We start from the raw sequence: 19,099 nt of genomic DNA, 5'->3' as shown, positions 1-19,099 counted from the left end.
CTTGCACAGAATATCAACACTAATTTAGTAAGTGTTTTTCTTCATAATGTGAGGAAGAACCAAAAGATGCCAATTCCAGGTTAAGTTTGGTATATATGCTCTCTTTGGTTCTCATGAAAAACAGCACAATCCTTGGAGGGTGTAGACACCTTAGGTTTTGGAGCAAGACACTTTTACTGCTTGCTTAACTGTGCTCTCTTAAGCAAATTACTTAATCTTTTTCTCTCTCAAGTGTCTAATTCTTCACTTATAAAGTGAGGATATTATTGAAAGAGGTTGTTATGAGAGCTGAGATAATGTAAGTGAAAGCAGTTAGCAAAGTTCCCGACACACATGACAAAGAAAATAGGTATTTCCGAAGTAAAAAACAAGCACAAAAAAATAAAAAACAAAACAAAACTACCTGTCATACTCTCAGAAGATACTATGTGTCTCTCTCTATATATAACTTTCTCACATCCAAATGTTCGATCTCCCTTTAACTTTTGTCTTCTCTCTTCACACTTTTGTGTAGTCTACAAGTTTCTTACCAGAGCATGTGTTTTTTACTTAATGAAGTGTTCTTTCAAACATTCCTTTTATAGCCTAGAGATAACATTCATATACATATAACTTCTACATTACTTACCTAAAAAGTGTAAGAACAGAAATTCCATTATGATGAACTGTGTTTTCATCATCATATAAAAGCTCTGCTTTGTTTTTGGTAGGCAAACTGGCTGCTTCCTCATCCAAAAGAACTAGTAAAATTTTCACAGTATCTCTGCCACAGTATGCAGTGCCATGGTTTATGGCATAAGATTTTGGCTACAGCAAAAAATAATATTAAGTAAATGTAACAATCGAAGTTGGGTCAATCAGCCATTCTCTTCCATTTCTCATGCCACCGTTCTCCTCTTCTTATAGTTCAAGTAATAAAAGAATCAGCCATGGGAAAGGGCTTTAAGGCAACTCCCTCAAGTCATACTAAAATCAATCTTAACACCTTCCAGAAGCACAAAAGAATATAGAAAATAGTATCATCAGGGAAGACATTGGTTCTGAACAAAATAACATCCCAGGCTTTAAGTCAGAAAAATTTAGTAACTATCTAGCTATGTGACCCCAGCCTCATGACTTAACTCCTTGTGTATTTTTCTTTTTTATACCAAAGAGAGATGGGGTTCTGTTGATCTGAATACCAACCCCACAGATGGCCATAAAGATGTATTCAAATGTAAAAAATAAAAATCAGTTGACATTCATTCACTCAGTAATCCACTGATAAGAACATAGCAAGTCCCAAGCAGTGTTTGAAGCTAAGGCTACAAAGGTAAAAGCCACTGCCTCAAGGAACCCATAGTCTTCTAAACAAAATAAGTAAGTAACCAACAAGTGCACTATAAAGTACTAAGTGCTATATATTTTTTCATGTTTATTTTTGAGGGGGAAGGAGAGAGACAGAAAAGGAGAGATAAAATGCACACATGCAAGCAGCTGAAGGGCAGAGAGGGAGAGAGAAGACCAAGCAGGCTCCACAGCGGTCGGCACAGAGCCCGCCACGGGGCTCGTAGGAGCTTGATCTCAGGAACCATGAGATCATGATCTGAGCTGAAATCAAGAGTTGGATGAGGCTTAACCAACTGAGCCACCCAGGCACACCCTTATGTGCTATTTCTAACAGAAGGTATACATGGTACAATAGGAGCACATAAAAGGTAGTGAACAATTTACTCAGGAATCAAAGATGGCTTCATGGAGGAGGAGACACATAGGGGTAGGAGAGATATTAGTACTTTCAAGAACCAGGTAACGATATGGCTGAAGAACAGAATAACAGAGGGAGAGTTATGCAGGATGAACCTAGGAAAGCTTTGTATATCTGGCAAAGAAATTATAAGTCAGTCTGTTACATAGTTAAAATCTTTTGCTTTATTAAGCAAGGACATCAATGATTCTATTTAGATTTTAGAAAAATGGGGATGCCTGGGTGGTTCAGTCGGTTAAGCATCTGACTTAGGCTCAGGTCATGATCTCACAGTTTGTGGGTTCGAGACTCGCATTGGGCTCTGTGCTGACAGCTAGCTCAGAGCCTGGAGCCTGCTTCAGATTCTGTGTGTGTCTCTCTCTCTGACCCTCCCCTGCTCACACTGTCTCTCTTTCTCTCTCTCTCAAAAATGAATTTTTTAAAAAATTAAAAAAAAAGATTTTAGAAAAATGATGGTAATGTATCAAATATATTCCAGGGTAAGAAGGTTACAAAGTCTGGAGATAGGAACACAAATTAAGAGACTGTAATAGTCCAGCCTGGAAAAGGAGAAGGTAGTAGCAGTGAACTAAGATAGTAAGAGTGGAGATAAAGAAAAAAGCAGATTAAAAGAGGAGAGCTAGAAAAACTTAGTGACTAGACAGAATAAGGGAAAATATATGATAATACAACATTATATATGGACACATGTAAACACAAACTGAAGATATTTCTAGCTGGGTTTGATACCAACTTACTAGTAGTAGGTGCCTTATTCTGGAAAAGTTCTTTAGCCTTGCTGTGTGCTTCAGTTATATCACTGGTAAAATAGGGGTAATGACAGTGCCTAACCCATATGGTATGGTGGACATTGTGCCTAAATATCAAAGTCACCCGGAGACCTCGGTTGTGGTGCGGCTATAATCAGCTTCCATCAACATGGTGTTGGCCTCCTTTCTCTACTTGGCTTGACCAAACCTTCCTGTATAGCTGCACTAGAATCTTAACAAATTGCTTATCACAATAATGACTGCTATCACACTTTATGTGCCTCTCACAATAATATGTGCTTAACACAGATTTTTCATTGGTACCAGTGAGAAGTCCACATTGTTTAATGTTAACTCACTAAGAATTATTGGGCAGTATTTTTCAAAGATTTCTGATTTGGCTGAAAACATAAAATTAAGAATCAGGTTGGATCTTTAGTTGTTGTGACAGGAAATAGGAGAGACTGGTGCTCTTAATTACTTGAGTTGTGACAGTTCCTGACTTAGACGTATAGTAATAACCTGGATGTCATTTGAGCCAAGCTAGTCACAGGAGGTGTTAACATACATGAGACACATGGAGCAACAACCCAGAATCTCCCCTATGTCCCACCTTCAAGTTAATCTAAAAACATGCATTTTTATAGAAAAATAATTAAAAATGGTTCTATGAATAAACAGATGAATAAAATACAAGCAAAAGTCTTTCCTCATGCTCTGATTATTAGAGTCACACCTAATAAAAAGGGGCTTTTGTTGCTTGAATAACTGCAACAAATAGATTATAACACATGACCCAAAATTCTTTTCTAGAGCTGAAAAGATGGTAAAAAAAATTCTCCTATAACACTATAGTTATTGCACCATACAGTGTTTGATTCCCTATGTTAAAACAACAACAACAAGAAGAAACAGATAAATGCTCGGGGAATATATAGCTACAAGATTTTTAAGTATAGGAGAAATTCCTAATATTTGCAGTAGGCTGGTAAGAGGTAGAAAAGAACACATCATAAAGATTTAAAAATTCTATTGAAGAAAAATAAACTGAATAGAAAACATTTCTCTTGCTGTTCTACAGAGAACCTAGTATAAGGATCAGAACCTGAGAAACCTGGCTTTTATTTTATATTTGAATGGGAAAATAATGGTTTCATAAGAATAATTATTGAAAAACATCACAAAATACCGTAATGTCCATTATGAATTATAAACTTCTAGTGCTACAAGGGATAGTGAAGATTATCCAATGCCTTCTTTAACAAACACAGACAACTGGCCCAAAGATGTTATGATTTACTCAAGTTGGACATAATCCTATATAATCCTATCGAGAAACTTAAATTTTCAACATCTTATAACACAGGAAACACATTCTTCTGACTTAAGTAGCAACAGTAAACCATTTCTATAACAAGTAGATGCGATAATGTTTTGTATAGAAGGATAATGAAAAATAAAAAGCTCATTACCCGTGCAGGACTGATGTCAGTGGTACTAAGAGCTACATCTCCTTGTTGAGAATTGATAATATTTTTAATCCTCAAATCCAAATCCTGAGTGACTTCCTCTACTGCTTTACAAAAAGGATCCCTGCTGTTTTGGCCTTTAATCAGCTGCATCTTTATCACTGAGAGTATCCGACCCCCTGCAATGCTGAAAATAGAAATAAGATCACCTTTATAATAGTATTAGAAATGACAATATGCTTATAAGCTTGAAAATATACTTCTCAGAGTTAATCAACACTTTCCAAAAAATAGGACACTGGTCTTATAAAGCAAACTAACACAATTAAGAAAAGGATGAGAACCATGAGAAACAAAATTTACAAGTTTTTCTAAAAGCAAGTCATTTCAATAAAGTAAGTTACTTCTTGATTTGAAAGCTGAAGGGCAATATTTTAGTTAAATATGATATATAATAACAGTTTCAGATACAGTTATACATACATAATAAACTTAAAAATATGTATGCTTAGATACAAGGTAATAGAAACACTACCTCTCAATTTATACCTAGAATCCTACATTACTTTAATCTTAAAAATTCATTCACTAAGTATTATTACTCTTAAATCACAGATGAGAAAATTGCATCTCAAAAAGGTTAAATAGCTTGTCCAAGAACACAGTGTCTGAGCTAGGAAGGAGGTAGTGAGGACTGACCTGAAGCATGGTATTGCATTCTAATATGAGAACTGTTATCATGTGGAAGGGGAAATTAAGCTAGTTAATACCGATCTAAAGCAAACCAGAGACTGGACCAACTATGTCCAATAGACAAGTGTTTAAAAAACCTGAAATCAATTATTTCTTTATACTAAGCCTGAGCCTGAATGAATTTAAGGTTGCAGTTCCTGCTCTAGAAGCCTGACCTAAAAAAATGTGAGAAATATATAGGAAGAAGGAGTTTGATCTATTACAAGGAAGAAATTAGAGGTGTCCAACAATAGAAGAGGGCTTTTTAAGTCAGGAGATCTCCATTCCTGGAGATATCCCTGGGAAGGTTGTGCAGTGCTAAAGGAGAAGGTTGTATGGCCTGGCTATAAAGTCAGAATACCTGAGCACAAGAAAGCACCTCTCCTACCCCCTTCTACCCTGGGTATTCTGTTTAACTTTTCTGTGACCTTTTTTTTTTTTAATGTTTATTTGAGAGAGAGGGAGAGCGGGTGCCTGCGCACATGCAAAGAGAAGAGGTGCAGAGAGAGAAAGAGAGAGAAACCCAAGCAGGCTCAACTCTCAGTGCAGAGCCTGACACAGGGCTCAATCCCAAGAACCATAAGATCATGACCTGAGCCAAAATCAAGAGTTGGAAACTTAATCCACTGAGCCATCCAGGCGCCCCAAACTTTTCTGTGACTTTTATAGTAGCATAAAGGAAATTATGAATTAAAGTTCTAATCCACGTTGCCTTATTGCCAGGTTTTATGTTTTAGGGAAGAAGTCAGTTTTCCTAAGAAACACTGGAAATATGATTGTTTACAATCAAACAGCTGGTCCAAATACAGAAGGAAAGTTATATGAAAATTGCAGAAACACTTAAATGTATGATTAGACCAGTGTCTTCCAAATTTGCCTGATTATCAGAATCATATCAACATTTGTTTAAAAAATCAACTCCAGATCCCACCTTATTGAATCATAAACTGCAGAGAAGAGTACTGAATAGTTGTATTGTTTTAAAAGTACCACAGGTGATTCTAACAACTATATAAGCTTGGGAAACATTTCAATTAAAAGAAAGAAAAAGCTCCTTGAGAAAGGAACAATGCTAATCTTTATACTACCAGTTTATACTCGGCACAAAGAAGTGACTGATACGTTAATTAAATAAATGACCACTATCACACACAACAGTAAGAAGTTTTTAATAGTAAGACAAAAAATACATATTTTATGATTATTCATATAATTTGTTATACAAAAGTACTTCGGGGCTTTCTGCTTTCCACTTACACTCTGGCAGACTAAATACCCTGGGGGGACATCTCACAGAGTTTGGCAGGAATGAGGGAAATCTCTAAATACCACCTAATCTCTCCCCCCAAAAAAGGAACAGACAAGAGCTGGAGTAGAAAGTTGGGAGCTATAAATGGGAGGCAATCAGAATGAATGGGTTTTCCTGGAGGCAAAAATCTCTAGCAGTACTTTGATCAGGACACAAAGCCTTAGGTGGGAGAGGGCAACCAGAGAATTTCACACTGAGTCTGAACCTTCTGAGGGAACTAGTATAGCTTTTATTTTATGTATTTTTTACTTTTGAAGCTCTTTTTTTTTTTAATGTTTTATTTATTTCTGAGAGAGAGAGAGACAGCGCGAGCAGGGGAGGGTCAGAGAGAGAGGGAGACACAGAATCTGAAACAGGCTCCAGGCTCTGAGTTAGCTGTCAGCACAGAGCCTGACGCGGGGCTCGAACCCATGAACCACGAGATCACGACCTGAGCTGAAGTCGGACGCTTAACCGACTGAGCCACCCAGGCGCCCCTGAAGCTCTTTTTTAAACACTTTTTTTGGGGCGCCTGGGTGGCTCAGCCGGTTAAGCGTCTGACTTTGGCTCAGGTCATGATCTCATAGTTCATGGGTTCAAGCCCCGGCTCAGGCTCTGTGCTGACAGCTAGCTCAGAGCCTGGAGCCTGTTTCAGATTCTGTGTCTCTCTCCCTCTGTCTCTGACCCTCCCCTGCTCGCGCTCTCTCTCTGAAATAAATTAAAAAAATTAAAAAAAAATTTTTAAATTTTTTTCTATTTGGGGATAACATAGAAATACAATTGCTTATTGTTTACTGACCTGTGTCCAACAACACTGTTAAATGCTACTATTAATATGCATGATGTGCCTTTAGTTTTCTGGGGTTTTCTACATATGCAATCATTATCAAACAGAATTTTATTTCTTCCTTTTCAATTGTTGAATCTCCCTTTTCTTTATCTTGGCTTACTACACTGAATTAAACATACAATAATATGCTAAAAAGAAATGATAAGAGTAGGAACTCTTATTTTAAACCTTAAATAGAATGCTAAAACATTTTACCAGTAATGAGGTCTTTATAGAAACCCTTTATCAGGCTAAAGCCCTTATTCTCAGTTCATTTTACAGAGTGGGTAGCCCTGTAAGTGATGGTGTCCCAGTAGACTCATCTTAGACAGCCCCTGGGCTTTGTCCCTGCTCCCTCAGAGGTTAGCGGCATAAGAATAGACCTTCCAAATCACCTAATACTCCCAAAATAAAAGCTGGCTTCCCTTCTGGATTTCCCTCTGATGTTCTTCCTTCCCCTAGTTTTTGGCCAGTATTTTCATTACATATGCCTACTTATCAATGCATTCAAGAAGTATTTAAAAGATATGCTATCCAACATTATTAACTATGTCACTTTGTTTTTCAATGGTTTTTCCTTGATTTTCAATCAAATGCACAGAAAGTAATTGGATGAAATGAAGTCAAAATGAAAGCACAACATCATGTGCTTCTTCTGGGAAATAATCTAATGGAAGGGTTTTGGAAGATTCAAAAGGGTAATAAAATATGAAAAAGCGTTGTAATGTCAATTACAAGAGCAAAAAAAATGCTTTCAATGATATTAGGTAAAAGTCACCTTTGCTTCCTTTTCTCAATTCCTTCGACAAGAACAAATACACTAAAGATGATATAATCCCCTGATTAAATTATATTAGAAAAAAGTGTATATGATTTGTGTTTCAGATCATTGCCAAGCTGAACATTTTGACCTTTGGCAAAATACCTCAAACACTAGTGTTATGACTAGTCTATTGCTTGTTATACATTCTCTATTAGAGCCAAATGTCAGCTCTTCAAATACCTGCTCAGCAACATGGTGGTATAATCCAGACTCTTGCTTCTAGAGCCTGGAATCTCTGAAGTTTTAACTCAAATGATACCAGGATATTTGTGCTAAGCAACGGGGATACAATGAATAAAATATTTCTCTTCAAGAGGTTACAATTAACCGTATGAAAAAGCTGGGTAAACATTAATAGAAGAATTTAGGGGTGCCTGGATAGCTCAGTTGATTAAGCATCCAACTTCAGCCCAGATCATGAGGTCTCATGGTTCATGAGTTCGAGCCCCACACTGGACTCTGAACTGATGGTGTGGCACCTGCCTAGGATTCTCTCTCTCTCCCTCTCTGTCTGCTCACTGCCACCCCCCCCCATTTGCACTTTCTATCTCAAAATAAATAAATAAACTTAAAAAAAAAAAAAAAAAGGAAGAATTTAAGTGAAAAAGAGGCAAGCTGTAGCTACTGACGACCAAATGTATCACGTTAGAGCTCTGGGGAGGAAAATGACAAATAAAGCTAGTGAGGGAAAACAGAATTAAATCCCCTCAAAACATAGTGACTGAAGGAGAACAATAAGCAGTAAAACAAACAATTGGTAATACTTTAGTGTAATTATTGAATATTCTTACTTTACTGTATGGACTGCTTTTCCTCTACTATCTCCAAGAATTAGAAAGCTATTTGCTAAAACATATCTTTAAAAATTAAGTATGATTAAATCTGCTAGATAAGATATATTAAAAATGCTTGTAGAATATTTTTAAATGAGAAAAATGTAACATTAGGATTTTGGACCAGAAGATTTCAATTAGATTTAACATCCTATGAATGTGTAATAATCCAATAAGTATAACTCAAGTATACATTTAAAAGTTGTGTCATATGGGGCGCCTGGGTGGCTCAGTCAATTAAGCGTCCGACTTCGGCTCAGGTCATGATCTCGTGGTTCGTGGGTTCGAGCCCCGCATCGGGCTCTATGCTGACAGCTAGCTCAGAGCCTGGAGCCTGTTTGGGATTCTGTGTTTCCCTCTCTCTCTGACCCTCCCCTGCTCACGCTGTCTCTCTCTTTCCGAAATTAAACCATTAAAAGTTGTGTCATAAACTTGAAATACATAATTTTAAATATTGGAACAACAGAGAACTAATTTATGTAACCTGAAACCCCTAATTTAAGATATTTTTCAGGAAAGTACATGCATTTTATAGTGGCACCTACTGGCAAAATGTAGAAATACAACCAAAATATAGCTAAGATGGCCTGATGAAAAGTTGGCAGTGGGGAGGGAAGCGTGAGAATCAATTCTTTCATTTCTTCCCTATTCGCCATCCTCCCTTTGACACAAAGATCACTATATTTCCCTACCACTTCCACCCTATTATACTCAGTTACAAGGTTAAATACATTTTTATCTCTAAGTTTTAAGGTTGAGAGACAGGCGAGAGGAAGGTACAAGCAGGAGTTAGAGTATTTAGAATTTGTATATCATACTGAGGTTTCTGGAGTCTTATCCTGTACCTAATATGAAATCAGTGAAGGATTTTAATCATGGGAGTAACATTTGTTGTTTTACAAAGACCACTGGCAGTAGTGAGGACAACAGGATGGGGCAACTCAAGACTGGAGGCAGTAAGAACAATTCAGAGAGAAGTGAAGAAGTTCAGGCAAGAAAGGATAAAAATCAGAAAACAGACTTTCCATAAAAAATGGAAATAAGATAGTAGCTATAGTAATAGAGATGAGAAGAAAGAATATAAAAAATGTTAAGTAAGAAGAATTAATGGGTTTTGGTGGCAGAAGGGATAGGGAAAGTGAAAAAAAAGTTTAGGATATGTTCCAGATTTCTGCTTAGGTAGTTGAGAAAGAGGCTTCAACAAGTTGGGTTACTTTAGAAAGAGAAAAAGGTTTGCAGATAAAGATGAAGACTTAGTTTGGGACATGTTAAGTTTTAGTTGCCTTTATGGTCACAACCTATAGACAAAGATGTATTTTTGAAATTCAGGAAAGAGGTTTGAATCCCACTGAAATACAGATTTAGAATTTGCATATATGCAGTCCTAGGAGTAGATGGAAAATAAGACAATGGAATCTCAGAAATATGGGGGAAAGGGTTCTAAGAGAAAATGATCAAAGTTAAGGACTTTATGAGTCCAAAAAGACCATACCAACTAGATCAGAAGTGATCTTTGGCAGAATAGCTTCAATAGAGTGGAACGGCAAATGACTGTCAGTCAATTAAGTACAGACAAGTAAATAAATATTGAGTGTTTACTCTGTGCCAGAAACCATGTTAACTCTAAGGGATATTAGTGAAGAAAATCACCAAAACCCTCACAGAGTTAACAGTCTGGTGAGAAATACATATTAAGTCATTAGAATTGGGAAATGGAATAAAGAATAGCATTTTGTTTTTTCAAGAATCTCAGGAAGGAGGGGCACCTGGGTGGCTCAGTTGGTTGAGCATCTGACTTCGGCTCAGGTCATGATTTCACAATCTGTGTGGGTTCGAGCCCCACGTCGGGCTCTGTGCTGACAGCTTAAAGCCTGGAGCTTGCTTCTGATTCTGTGTCTCCCTCTCTCTCTCTGCCCCTCCCTTGCTTGAGCTCTGTCTCTCTGCTTCTCAAAAATAAATAAACATTAAAAAAAAAAAAAAAAGAATTTCAGGAAGGAGAAGGAAGTGACAAAAACAGAAAATGGTTTGTTTTTTTTTCTTATAATCTTTATGGACTGCGGCAAAAATACTAGTAGGAGTTGAAATTATAAGACAAAATGAATAACCAATGAAACAATGCCCCAATAGGCTAGTCATTATTATCTGTAGGAAGTATCCTCCCTTCTCCCCATCTGGGCTTCATATCATACCCATTCTCCATGTCTGTCTAACTCCTTCAAGTTCATACTTCAAGGGTAAGCTGAACTGTAACATCACCCAGGTAAGCATTCCAGACCCTTTTATCCCTGGCTCCCACAACTAGGTCAATTGTCCTTTCCTCTGTACACATCCTTTTATTACTGCATAAATAGGATATATGGCTTTAGCTTTTAATAGTTTTTTTTTTTTAATTAGGAAATGAAGACATACTTAATATATACAAATATCACCATAAAGAAAAAATAAAGATTGCTTAGGGGGACTATTTAGACACTCACATAAATATACCCACTACTTGAACACCTACTTCTTCTTCAGTGTCTTCTCAAGAACATAGAGTGAATTACTCACTGTTGCAAGATAGGATATCCACAATAACTCACTGATATGTTAAAGAATTTAAGTTTATTCTATTCTCTCATCCTAAATGCCTCTAAAATGTACTTCTATCCTGTAGATAACTTATCCAAACCAGAAATTCCTCCAAAGGGAATGTAATTATAACAAACTACACTGGATTGAATGTATGCATTTATGTCTGCTCCCTCCTAAAGCTGCAGAGAAATGACAGAAATGCAAATGTTTTAAATCCACGAAGAAAAAGAATGAAAGAGGAGACAATAGTGGATGACAGCAGAGACATATAACGAAAGGACTGAAAGATGAAAAGCAGATGGACATGTGGTAGCTGACTACTCAGCACAGAGAAAGCTAAAACATATGTAACTGCTAAAAGAGATTCCAATAAGAAGCAACTCTAGAAATTCTCAGAAATTGAATTCAATACTGAAGGCTATGATAAAGGGGTTACAAATAAGAAAGCTGGTTGACAGTCTACAACAGAACGCCAAAATCTCCTCTACTATTCTAAGTAGTCAAGCCAGTGCACTTATCCCCGCTCAGCATAAAAAGCAAGATTACTCTGAAGAAAGTAAGCTAGATAGGCTCTAGACCTCGAGGCAGTGGGGACTGAAAACGGGGACTGAGTAAAAGTCTATAGACTGAACTGGATCAACTCCTATCCTACTTCAAATCCCAGAATGTTACTAGACAAGCTAGTAATTACTAGCTAGATTATTACTAGAATCTCAGAATAATACTAGACTGGCTAGACTTAGAGCTTTCCAAAAGAGACCTAAGGATGCAACTGTGGAAATTTTGGGGTAAGTCCTAAAGAAAAGACCTTTAGTTACCAACATTTGGAGAATCCCCAACAAAGGAACTAACTGGCTACCAGGCTATAAAGAAATCCACTGTGCAGAGCTACTAATCAGCTCTATAGGGTCTCATTCTTAAATATGATGAAAGGGCTATTCAGAATCACCATACATTTTAGGAACACCTCTAACATTAAAGAGGGCAAAACAAACAAAAAGAAAACATTCAACTTAGATAACAACAAAGACAATCCAAGATGCAGACAAAAATAATCTTAAAAAATTAATACTTTCAGATAAATAAAACATGATATAAGGTCACATTCAATAAAATGAGAGAATACAATAAAAATATGTCTCCTGTTTCTCTCAGAAAGCCATGTGCACAAAATAAGAGGCCTACCAATTAAAAATAAAGTCATGAGATTCAGAAAACAAGGCAGAAGCAAAGAAAATTCATAAGGTAATGAAACTTCATAGTTACCACTGTGAAATAGAACTAACAAGAAAAAGTGCACACTGAATGAAGAAGATAGTGCATTCTCCAGAAGGAATGTCTTCAAGGGCAAAACCCAGAAATTGTATGGTTTTGTGGAAAGCTTGATAAAAATTTGATAATAAATATATAGGAAGTAAAGCAAAAGAAAAAAGTAGATATTAACTCTAGAAAAAAAACCCCAAAAATTTGTACATGAAAGGAAGTATAATCACAGCATATCACATAGCTTAGGTATAGGGAGTATTTACAGTAATAAAAAGAATTCTAAAATGTAACTTAAGCTGAAATTGTGGTATAGCTACATTAGAAGGACGAACAAAGTTGTGCGTGTCTGTGTGCCTATCAGGAAGGAGAAGACAGAAAAGGGGAGACTGGGAGGTTGGTGAGGAACTTAAAAATGGGTAGGAAGTTAATAATGTCTAAAATTGAAAAAACATAGCTTCATGAAAATTTCATTTAAATGAGGTAAATATAAAAGCAAAAAACTTAGAGTCAATTCATCTGTAGAGAACTATTTTACTGTTAAGTCTATATACCACTTGACTTTAACATACCTATATCTGCTTTGCTAAAAATAAAATATTTTTTAAAAATTAGCTGCAATCTCAGAAGAAACAGCCAGCCAATATATTTGAAAGTTCAGAAGATATCACTGATATTGACGATAAGTCATATTCAAAAAACCTTTTCCAAATTTACTTCCTTGTAACAGATATCCATAAAAAAGACACAAAAAGGACGTAATTCAGAATAAAATCCTGACAAAAAAATTCTTCTTGGAATCTTATGATGAAAAGAAGTTTCATGAAATAAGACACAGAGATTAAGGGGTTCAAGGATCAGAAGTGAGTTCAGATCCCATCTTTGCTACTTAAATAACAATGTGACTGAGGTAAATTACTTAGTCCCAGTACTTCAGTTTCTTCCTCTCTGAATTGGATGTTTATATAGTACCCATAATGGAAGGCTGTTGTAATGATCAAATGATAACCCCCATAAAAAGCTGAGTATAATGCCTGACACATAAAAAGTGTTTAATAAATACCAGCTCTTTTTATTAGTACTATGCTAAAGTATACCAACCAAATTGACAGTAATCTACCATGATTGCTAACATATACAATGTATTTCTGTTCCACCAAATTGCTCTCAAAATTACTAATCCAATATGCATATATTATAAATGAGATTCTATCGATAAGAAGATATTACTTCCAATATAATGTAAAAACAAATTCCAGATGAACCAAAGATTTACATCCAAGAAAAGAAAAAAAAGTAGCAGGAAGTAGAAGCTAGATTTCATCATATCTCTGTCAATTTCCTTACTCATTCCAGGTATAAGTTTCCTTTATTGCTAAATAAAAATTTTAAAGAAATTATCTATTCAGTTATGTCCAGTCCTCAAAAATCTATTTCTTCCAGAAAAAGACAAAACAGAAAATTTGAACATGCCATCTGACTTGGGCAAAATTTTTAGAATCAAAGACAGGCAGAAACTTAGGGGGACAGGCCATGAGGTTATAATTTACTCATCTAGACATTTTGTTTCTTCTCCCCACTGTTTTGTTAGATGCTTGGTCATTTCAATAGCTCCTATATTCAAATCTACTTCTGATTTTGTAAGTTTTAAAGCTAGATTAGTAACAAACATTTGTTAACTTATGAAAAGTCATTACCTTGGATTTGGTATTTCTCCAAGAATCTCATCTAATTTGTCAATGAAGTTAATAAAATTAGACAATCCTTTTACATGTGCCCTTAAAGGATCTGATGGTGATGGTGCATATCCTTTCCCTCCAAGCTCTAGTGTCCTAATAAATGATGTGGCCACCTATGAATTAAAACAAATGATTTAATGTTTAAATGTTTCATGATTTAATGAGTTAAAAATAAAACTTTATGAACCTAAGTACATTTATATTATTTCTGGATATAGAGATAAACACTTTTTACAATTCAGGTCACTTTGATTCAGAAGTAAATAATTAAAGAAACAGATGCCATGCAGAATTCATGCCAGCAAGGGTGATAACAATGCAAGTGGAGACTGAGGAGCCTAGTTAGGCAACCAACTAAGAGCATAAGAATATATTCATAAGAGAATATCACTGACTAGAATATTAGTATACAAATATTTTCTTATATAGATTGAACTGGAATTCTTATATGGATCAAAAGGGTTTTTAAGTAACAACTATGTTGATTTATTCAAGGGTAGGCAATTGATTCAACTCTTCCAAACCTTATTTATAAACTAAACACTTAAACTAATCACTAAGTCCTATCTAGCTTTCACATTTTAGGATTATTTAATCATGTGTAGTTCAAAAGATTTATCTTTACAATGATAAAATTATATATACGATGGCTATACTTAAGAGCATTTCCATCAAAGATCAAATGTTCTAAAGCTGTATTTTCCAAAGTAAATCCTAAGACAAATTCTATGAAATTTCAGTAATTTGGAAAAAAGTTCCAAGGATAAATAACTTAGAAAACAACAGATTAAATAAGATGGTTAATTTAAGCATATTTCTTAATGGTAGGACTACTCTGAGCTTTTGATATATAAACATCCAATAAAGGTATATACTATTTCCAAACTTTTTGCCCTTGGAAACATTTATTCAAAGAGCATTTAACAGGCACTTTTGCCTTTGGAAATATTTATTCAAGGAGAATTTAACAGGACTACAGAACACATGAAACGTGTTTTAGAGATATTCTCCCTTGTCAAATTTGAAGAATATGCTAATAAATAAAAGTACTACAGATTTTCAAAACAAAGGAAGAACATATATTCACAGTTTAAAAGTTGTTTTATCATAAGAATTCTATATTAAGAATTCTATATTAATGTACATATATCCACTGTTCATTAATAGTCTTTTAAAACATCCTGAAAATGTAATATGTCCATACCAAAAAGATAGACATCTTTTTTGCTTGAGCAGCATGTTTCAAGTCAGTGAAGGCTTCTCGTCCAAGTCCTCTATCAGGAATATTAAGAATATGAGCCAGAGCCAGGTCATTCTTTGAATTCACTAGCAGGCTTAAATATGAGTAGATAATTTTCCTTGCTAGTAACTGCACCTGTACAACAAAATATTATTTTATTGAAGTTGTTCTAAATCAGTATTTTTAAATATGCAGTAAAAATACTTATGACCATCCAATAACAATATATCATTCGACTCTTTGGGAAAAGAGAACTGTCAGAAAACAAAAGTTTGATTTGGACAATTGATTCTTGATCATGAAACCAACTTGTCACCAGTGAGCATCTATGAGCAAATAACAATTATCGTAATTGTTGAAAATGTCTCTTAAAAAATGATATAAAAACATAAAGTCCAAAGTCTGTATTTCTGATAAGGCTGGATCTCTTTCCCCTACACACAACTGTCACTAAATAACAAGGAGTAATGATGCTCCCTGAAGCTTAGGGAATGGGCCAACTGGCAGTATTGGTTCTTTACCCATATAGGGCTAGATATAGGCTGAAGTTTAAAGGTTAAATTCAGAGGGAAATTATTAGATACTGGCTTTGACAATACCAAATAACCAAGTAAGTATTACAATGAAGAGATTCAAGCAAATGTAAAAAAAAATAATAATAAGTAGCTGATGTTGACATTAACTGGCCTAAAACAGAGCTATGACTGCTGAAACATAAGATAAATATTTGCAAAAATTTAATATGGATATCGGTTCTTTCATATATACTGTACTTTGTACTTGTCTTTTATAGTCAAATAATAAACCAGGGAATTCAATTATCTTATTTTTAAAATTAGCTATTTATAGCTATTTAAGACCTTGCAACTTCTAGTATGGGGGAAGTGATAGTGTGAACTCCACAAATAAGTATAAAATATTAGATAAAATTTTAAAAACACAAATACATAAAGACACTGGAAAGGACCTAAAAAGCAGACACAAGGTAGAGGAGAATTTAATTTTAAAAGAACTGCAGGGGTGCCTGGGTGGCTTAGTCGGTTAAGCGTCCGACTTTCGCTTAGGTCATGATCTCGCGGTTCATGGGTTCGAGCCCCGCGTCAGGCTCTGCCTGGAGCCTGTTTCAGAGTCTGTGACTCCCTCTCTCTCTGACCCTTCCCTGCTCACACTGTCTCTCTCTCTCTCTCTCTCTCTCTCTCTCTCTCTCCTAGAAATAAATAAAAAATTAAAAAAAAAAAAAAAGAACTACAACAAGAAGGGTAAGAATAGCAAGCCTGTGATTATTCAAGACCCTAAACTTCCTCCACTTCAAGTGATCATGTGAACCTTACAGAGAACAAACATAAAATGGTAATAAATTTTAAAAACTATTTATAAAGACACTGAAAGGTGTCCAGAAGGTAGACAGAAGCTGGAAGACTAATTTTAACGGAACTGAAATAAGAAGGGTATGAATTAAGTTTGTGGTTTACTGGCCCAAATTTCATGACTATGTCTACAAAAGGTAGAAGTGACTAGAAAGGTGTCCTTAGACTCCAGGGCTGGGAAAGCAGCTAGAAATTTAAAGGGGAAAACCCTGGAAAAATTGAGAGTAAAAAGAGCCAAAATCCCTAGTTGACAGGGAAACTACACAAGCATGGGGGAGACTCCAGAAGGCCCATCAAAAATGCAGGTTGAAAGGAGAAAGAAATATATTCAGTAAAGACTGAGCTATAAGGAACCAGAGCTATGAGCTGGAAAGTTTGCTAAACAGTGCATTCCTCAACTGCATATAGCTTAAGCAGCAGAACACTGAAGCTGGACAGGCTTGAAGTGTTAAGTGTACAGAGCCAAAACTTATCAGAACTGAAAAATAAAAATTACAAATCATTAAGAAGTGTCTTAGACAATTACTCAGAAAGTCTCAAGTTCATATACATATTAAAAGTGCTTTTAAAGGTGACATGCTTCTTTCAGATTATTTAAATTTCATGAATTTAAATTCTTGAAACATGGTAGGCAGTCAGGGTCAGTTTTAAAAAACTACTGTGGGTGCCTGGGTGGCTTAGTCAGTTAGGCATCCAGCTCTTTGTTTCAGCTCAGGTCACGATCTCACAGTTTGTCGGTTCAAGCCCTGTGTTGGACTCTGTACTGACAACAGAGCCTGCCTGGGATTCTCTCTCTCCCTCTCGTTCTGCTCCTCCCTTACTCTCTTTCTCTCAAAATAAATAAATAAACTTAAAAAAAATACTTAGAAAAAACCTTATTGGACAGGAGAAGGTTACCTTAAACATGGACTCAAAGTTTAAACAAAATTGATTTTTTAAATAAAGTTTAAATATTAACGTTATGAAACTTTTTTCTTAAATATTAAAAATATTAGGCAAATGTTACTTTTGCAGAGAGGCTCCCTGATTTCCCATATAAAACAGCAATTCATGTACTCCCTTTCTTACTTCCATGTAATATTTCTGCATATCAGCAAACTATAATTTCCTCATAGATCTTAACGTTTTCTGACGTTGTGTGTTTTCTTAATCTTTGTACTACTACCTCATGAGCTCCAGGAAAGCAAATAATGTATTCTTAGAGCCTGAAAGAATGACTGGTATTAGAGCAGGTAACCAGTCCATTTTTGTTAATAGGTTCTCAGTTTTTGTTCAATGATAAATGGAAAAAAAAAATACATATATGAAGCCCTTTTAGATATTTCAAAATGAAAACTATTGATAAAAACTTATTTGGGATCAAATAAACACTCACATATTTTTATTACATTGCCTTAAAAAGAAAACCACTCTAAGGTACAAGTAAATTAAAATCACCTTTAGATCCATCCTAAAATTTTATAACATAAAGCATAACATAGTTTTCTGCTTATATTTTAAGTGTTCTTTTATTTTTTATTTTCAGTGTAAATCATAATACTTCATATGAATCTATAAAACAAAAGTTTCCATTTTAACTTCATAGTGCAATAGTCTGTCTAAAACATATGAATCTCTACCTCATCTCTTCACATTTCAAAAGAATAACACAGTTGTCAAAAATTACAGAAATAGGGACATTTCTACTGTAATCAGAAACTGTTCTACTCTTTCTAGATTTAATTTCATTCAATCCATTTCACCATGACTCTGCTCTTCAAAAATAATGAGAATATAACAGTATGTATAGATCTGATCCTAAGTGGGTACAAACCAGGACTTACACTACCACATCTACAACTTGCTCTTTAAGGCTAGCAAATTCTGCCCTTCTGATCTGTGATGCTAGGGAAACATCAGGGAAAAACATCTTGGAGTCCTCACAGTTAGAGTGTTTCTTTTAACTCATGGCTACAATTGGAAATCTATCCCTATCATTATGGTCATATAACATGGCAGTTATGGTTTCCCTGCTCTTGTATTTGCAAGTGTGTTTTAAAGAGGCTCTCTCAAAAAGCATTCCACATAAATACAGTTATGATGTCCAGAAGCAAGGGCCTAAATTGAAAAAATCCACAAGATTGAAGCTTTTACCAAGATACCAAAAATAAAGATAATGTTCTGTTTATTTGTTTAATAAACCGATTCAATCCATACCACAAAGTATCTGCAATGTTTGTTTAGAAGTTGAACAATCTTACTTAAGCTTTCTGCCAAGTCCAAGCTTCTTTTCCTATCCCTTAATTATTACTAAAATGTAGATATTCAATCTCAGCTTGAAAGTTACTTTTGCTAGATTGACATTAACAATTTATACAGGTATTTTTTACTTTCTTTGCCAACACATAAATTCTTACATATAACAACAACAACAAAAAGTTGGTCTAGAGCTAATATACTGGTAGAA

The 19,099-nt window shown here is 35.2% G+C and overlaps 1 protein-coding gene across 2 annotated transcripts in view; it reads right to left on the bottom strand.

Annotated features, from left to right (window-relative positions):
• Window positions 1-19,099, bottom strand: part of LOC120245429 (PARP1 binding protein) — a 61,544-nt gene that overhangs the window by 16,365 nt on the left and 26,080 nt on the right. For both annotated transcript variants that reach the window (XM_039252485.1, XM_039252484.1), the window contains exons 5-8: window positions 15,251-15,421; window positions 14,005-14,159; window positions 3,969-4,152; window positions 629-807 (exon numbers count right to left, since the gene is read on the bottom strand). In XM_039252485.1, coding sequence (XP_039108416.1) covers window positions 629-807; window positions 3,969-4,152; window positions 14,005-14,159; window positions 15,251-15,421 — 689 coding nt within the window. The remainder of the gene's footprint in view (window positions 1-628; window positions 808-3,968; window positions 4,153-14,004; window positions 14,160-15,250; window positions 15,422-19,099) is intronic.

This window comes from Hyaena hyaena, unplaced genomic scaffold (assembly GCF_003009895.1).
Source record: "Hyaena hyaena isolate Hyena2069 unplaced genomic scaffold, ASM300989v1 scaffold_417, whole genome shotgun sequence".
NCBI lineage: Eukaryota > Metazoa > Chordata > Mammalia > Carnivora > Hyaenidae > Hyaena > Hyaena hyaena.
The sequence above is the reverse complement of the archived record's forward strand: the minus strand, read 5'-3'. Positions and strand labels throughout refer to the sequence as shown.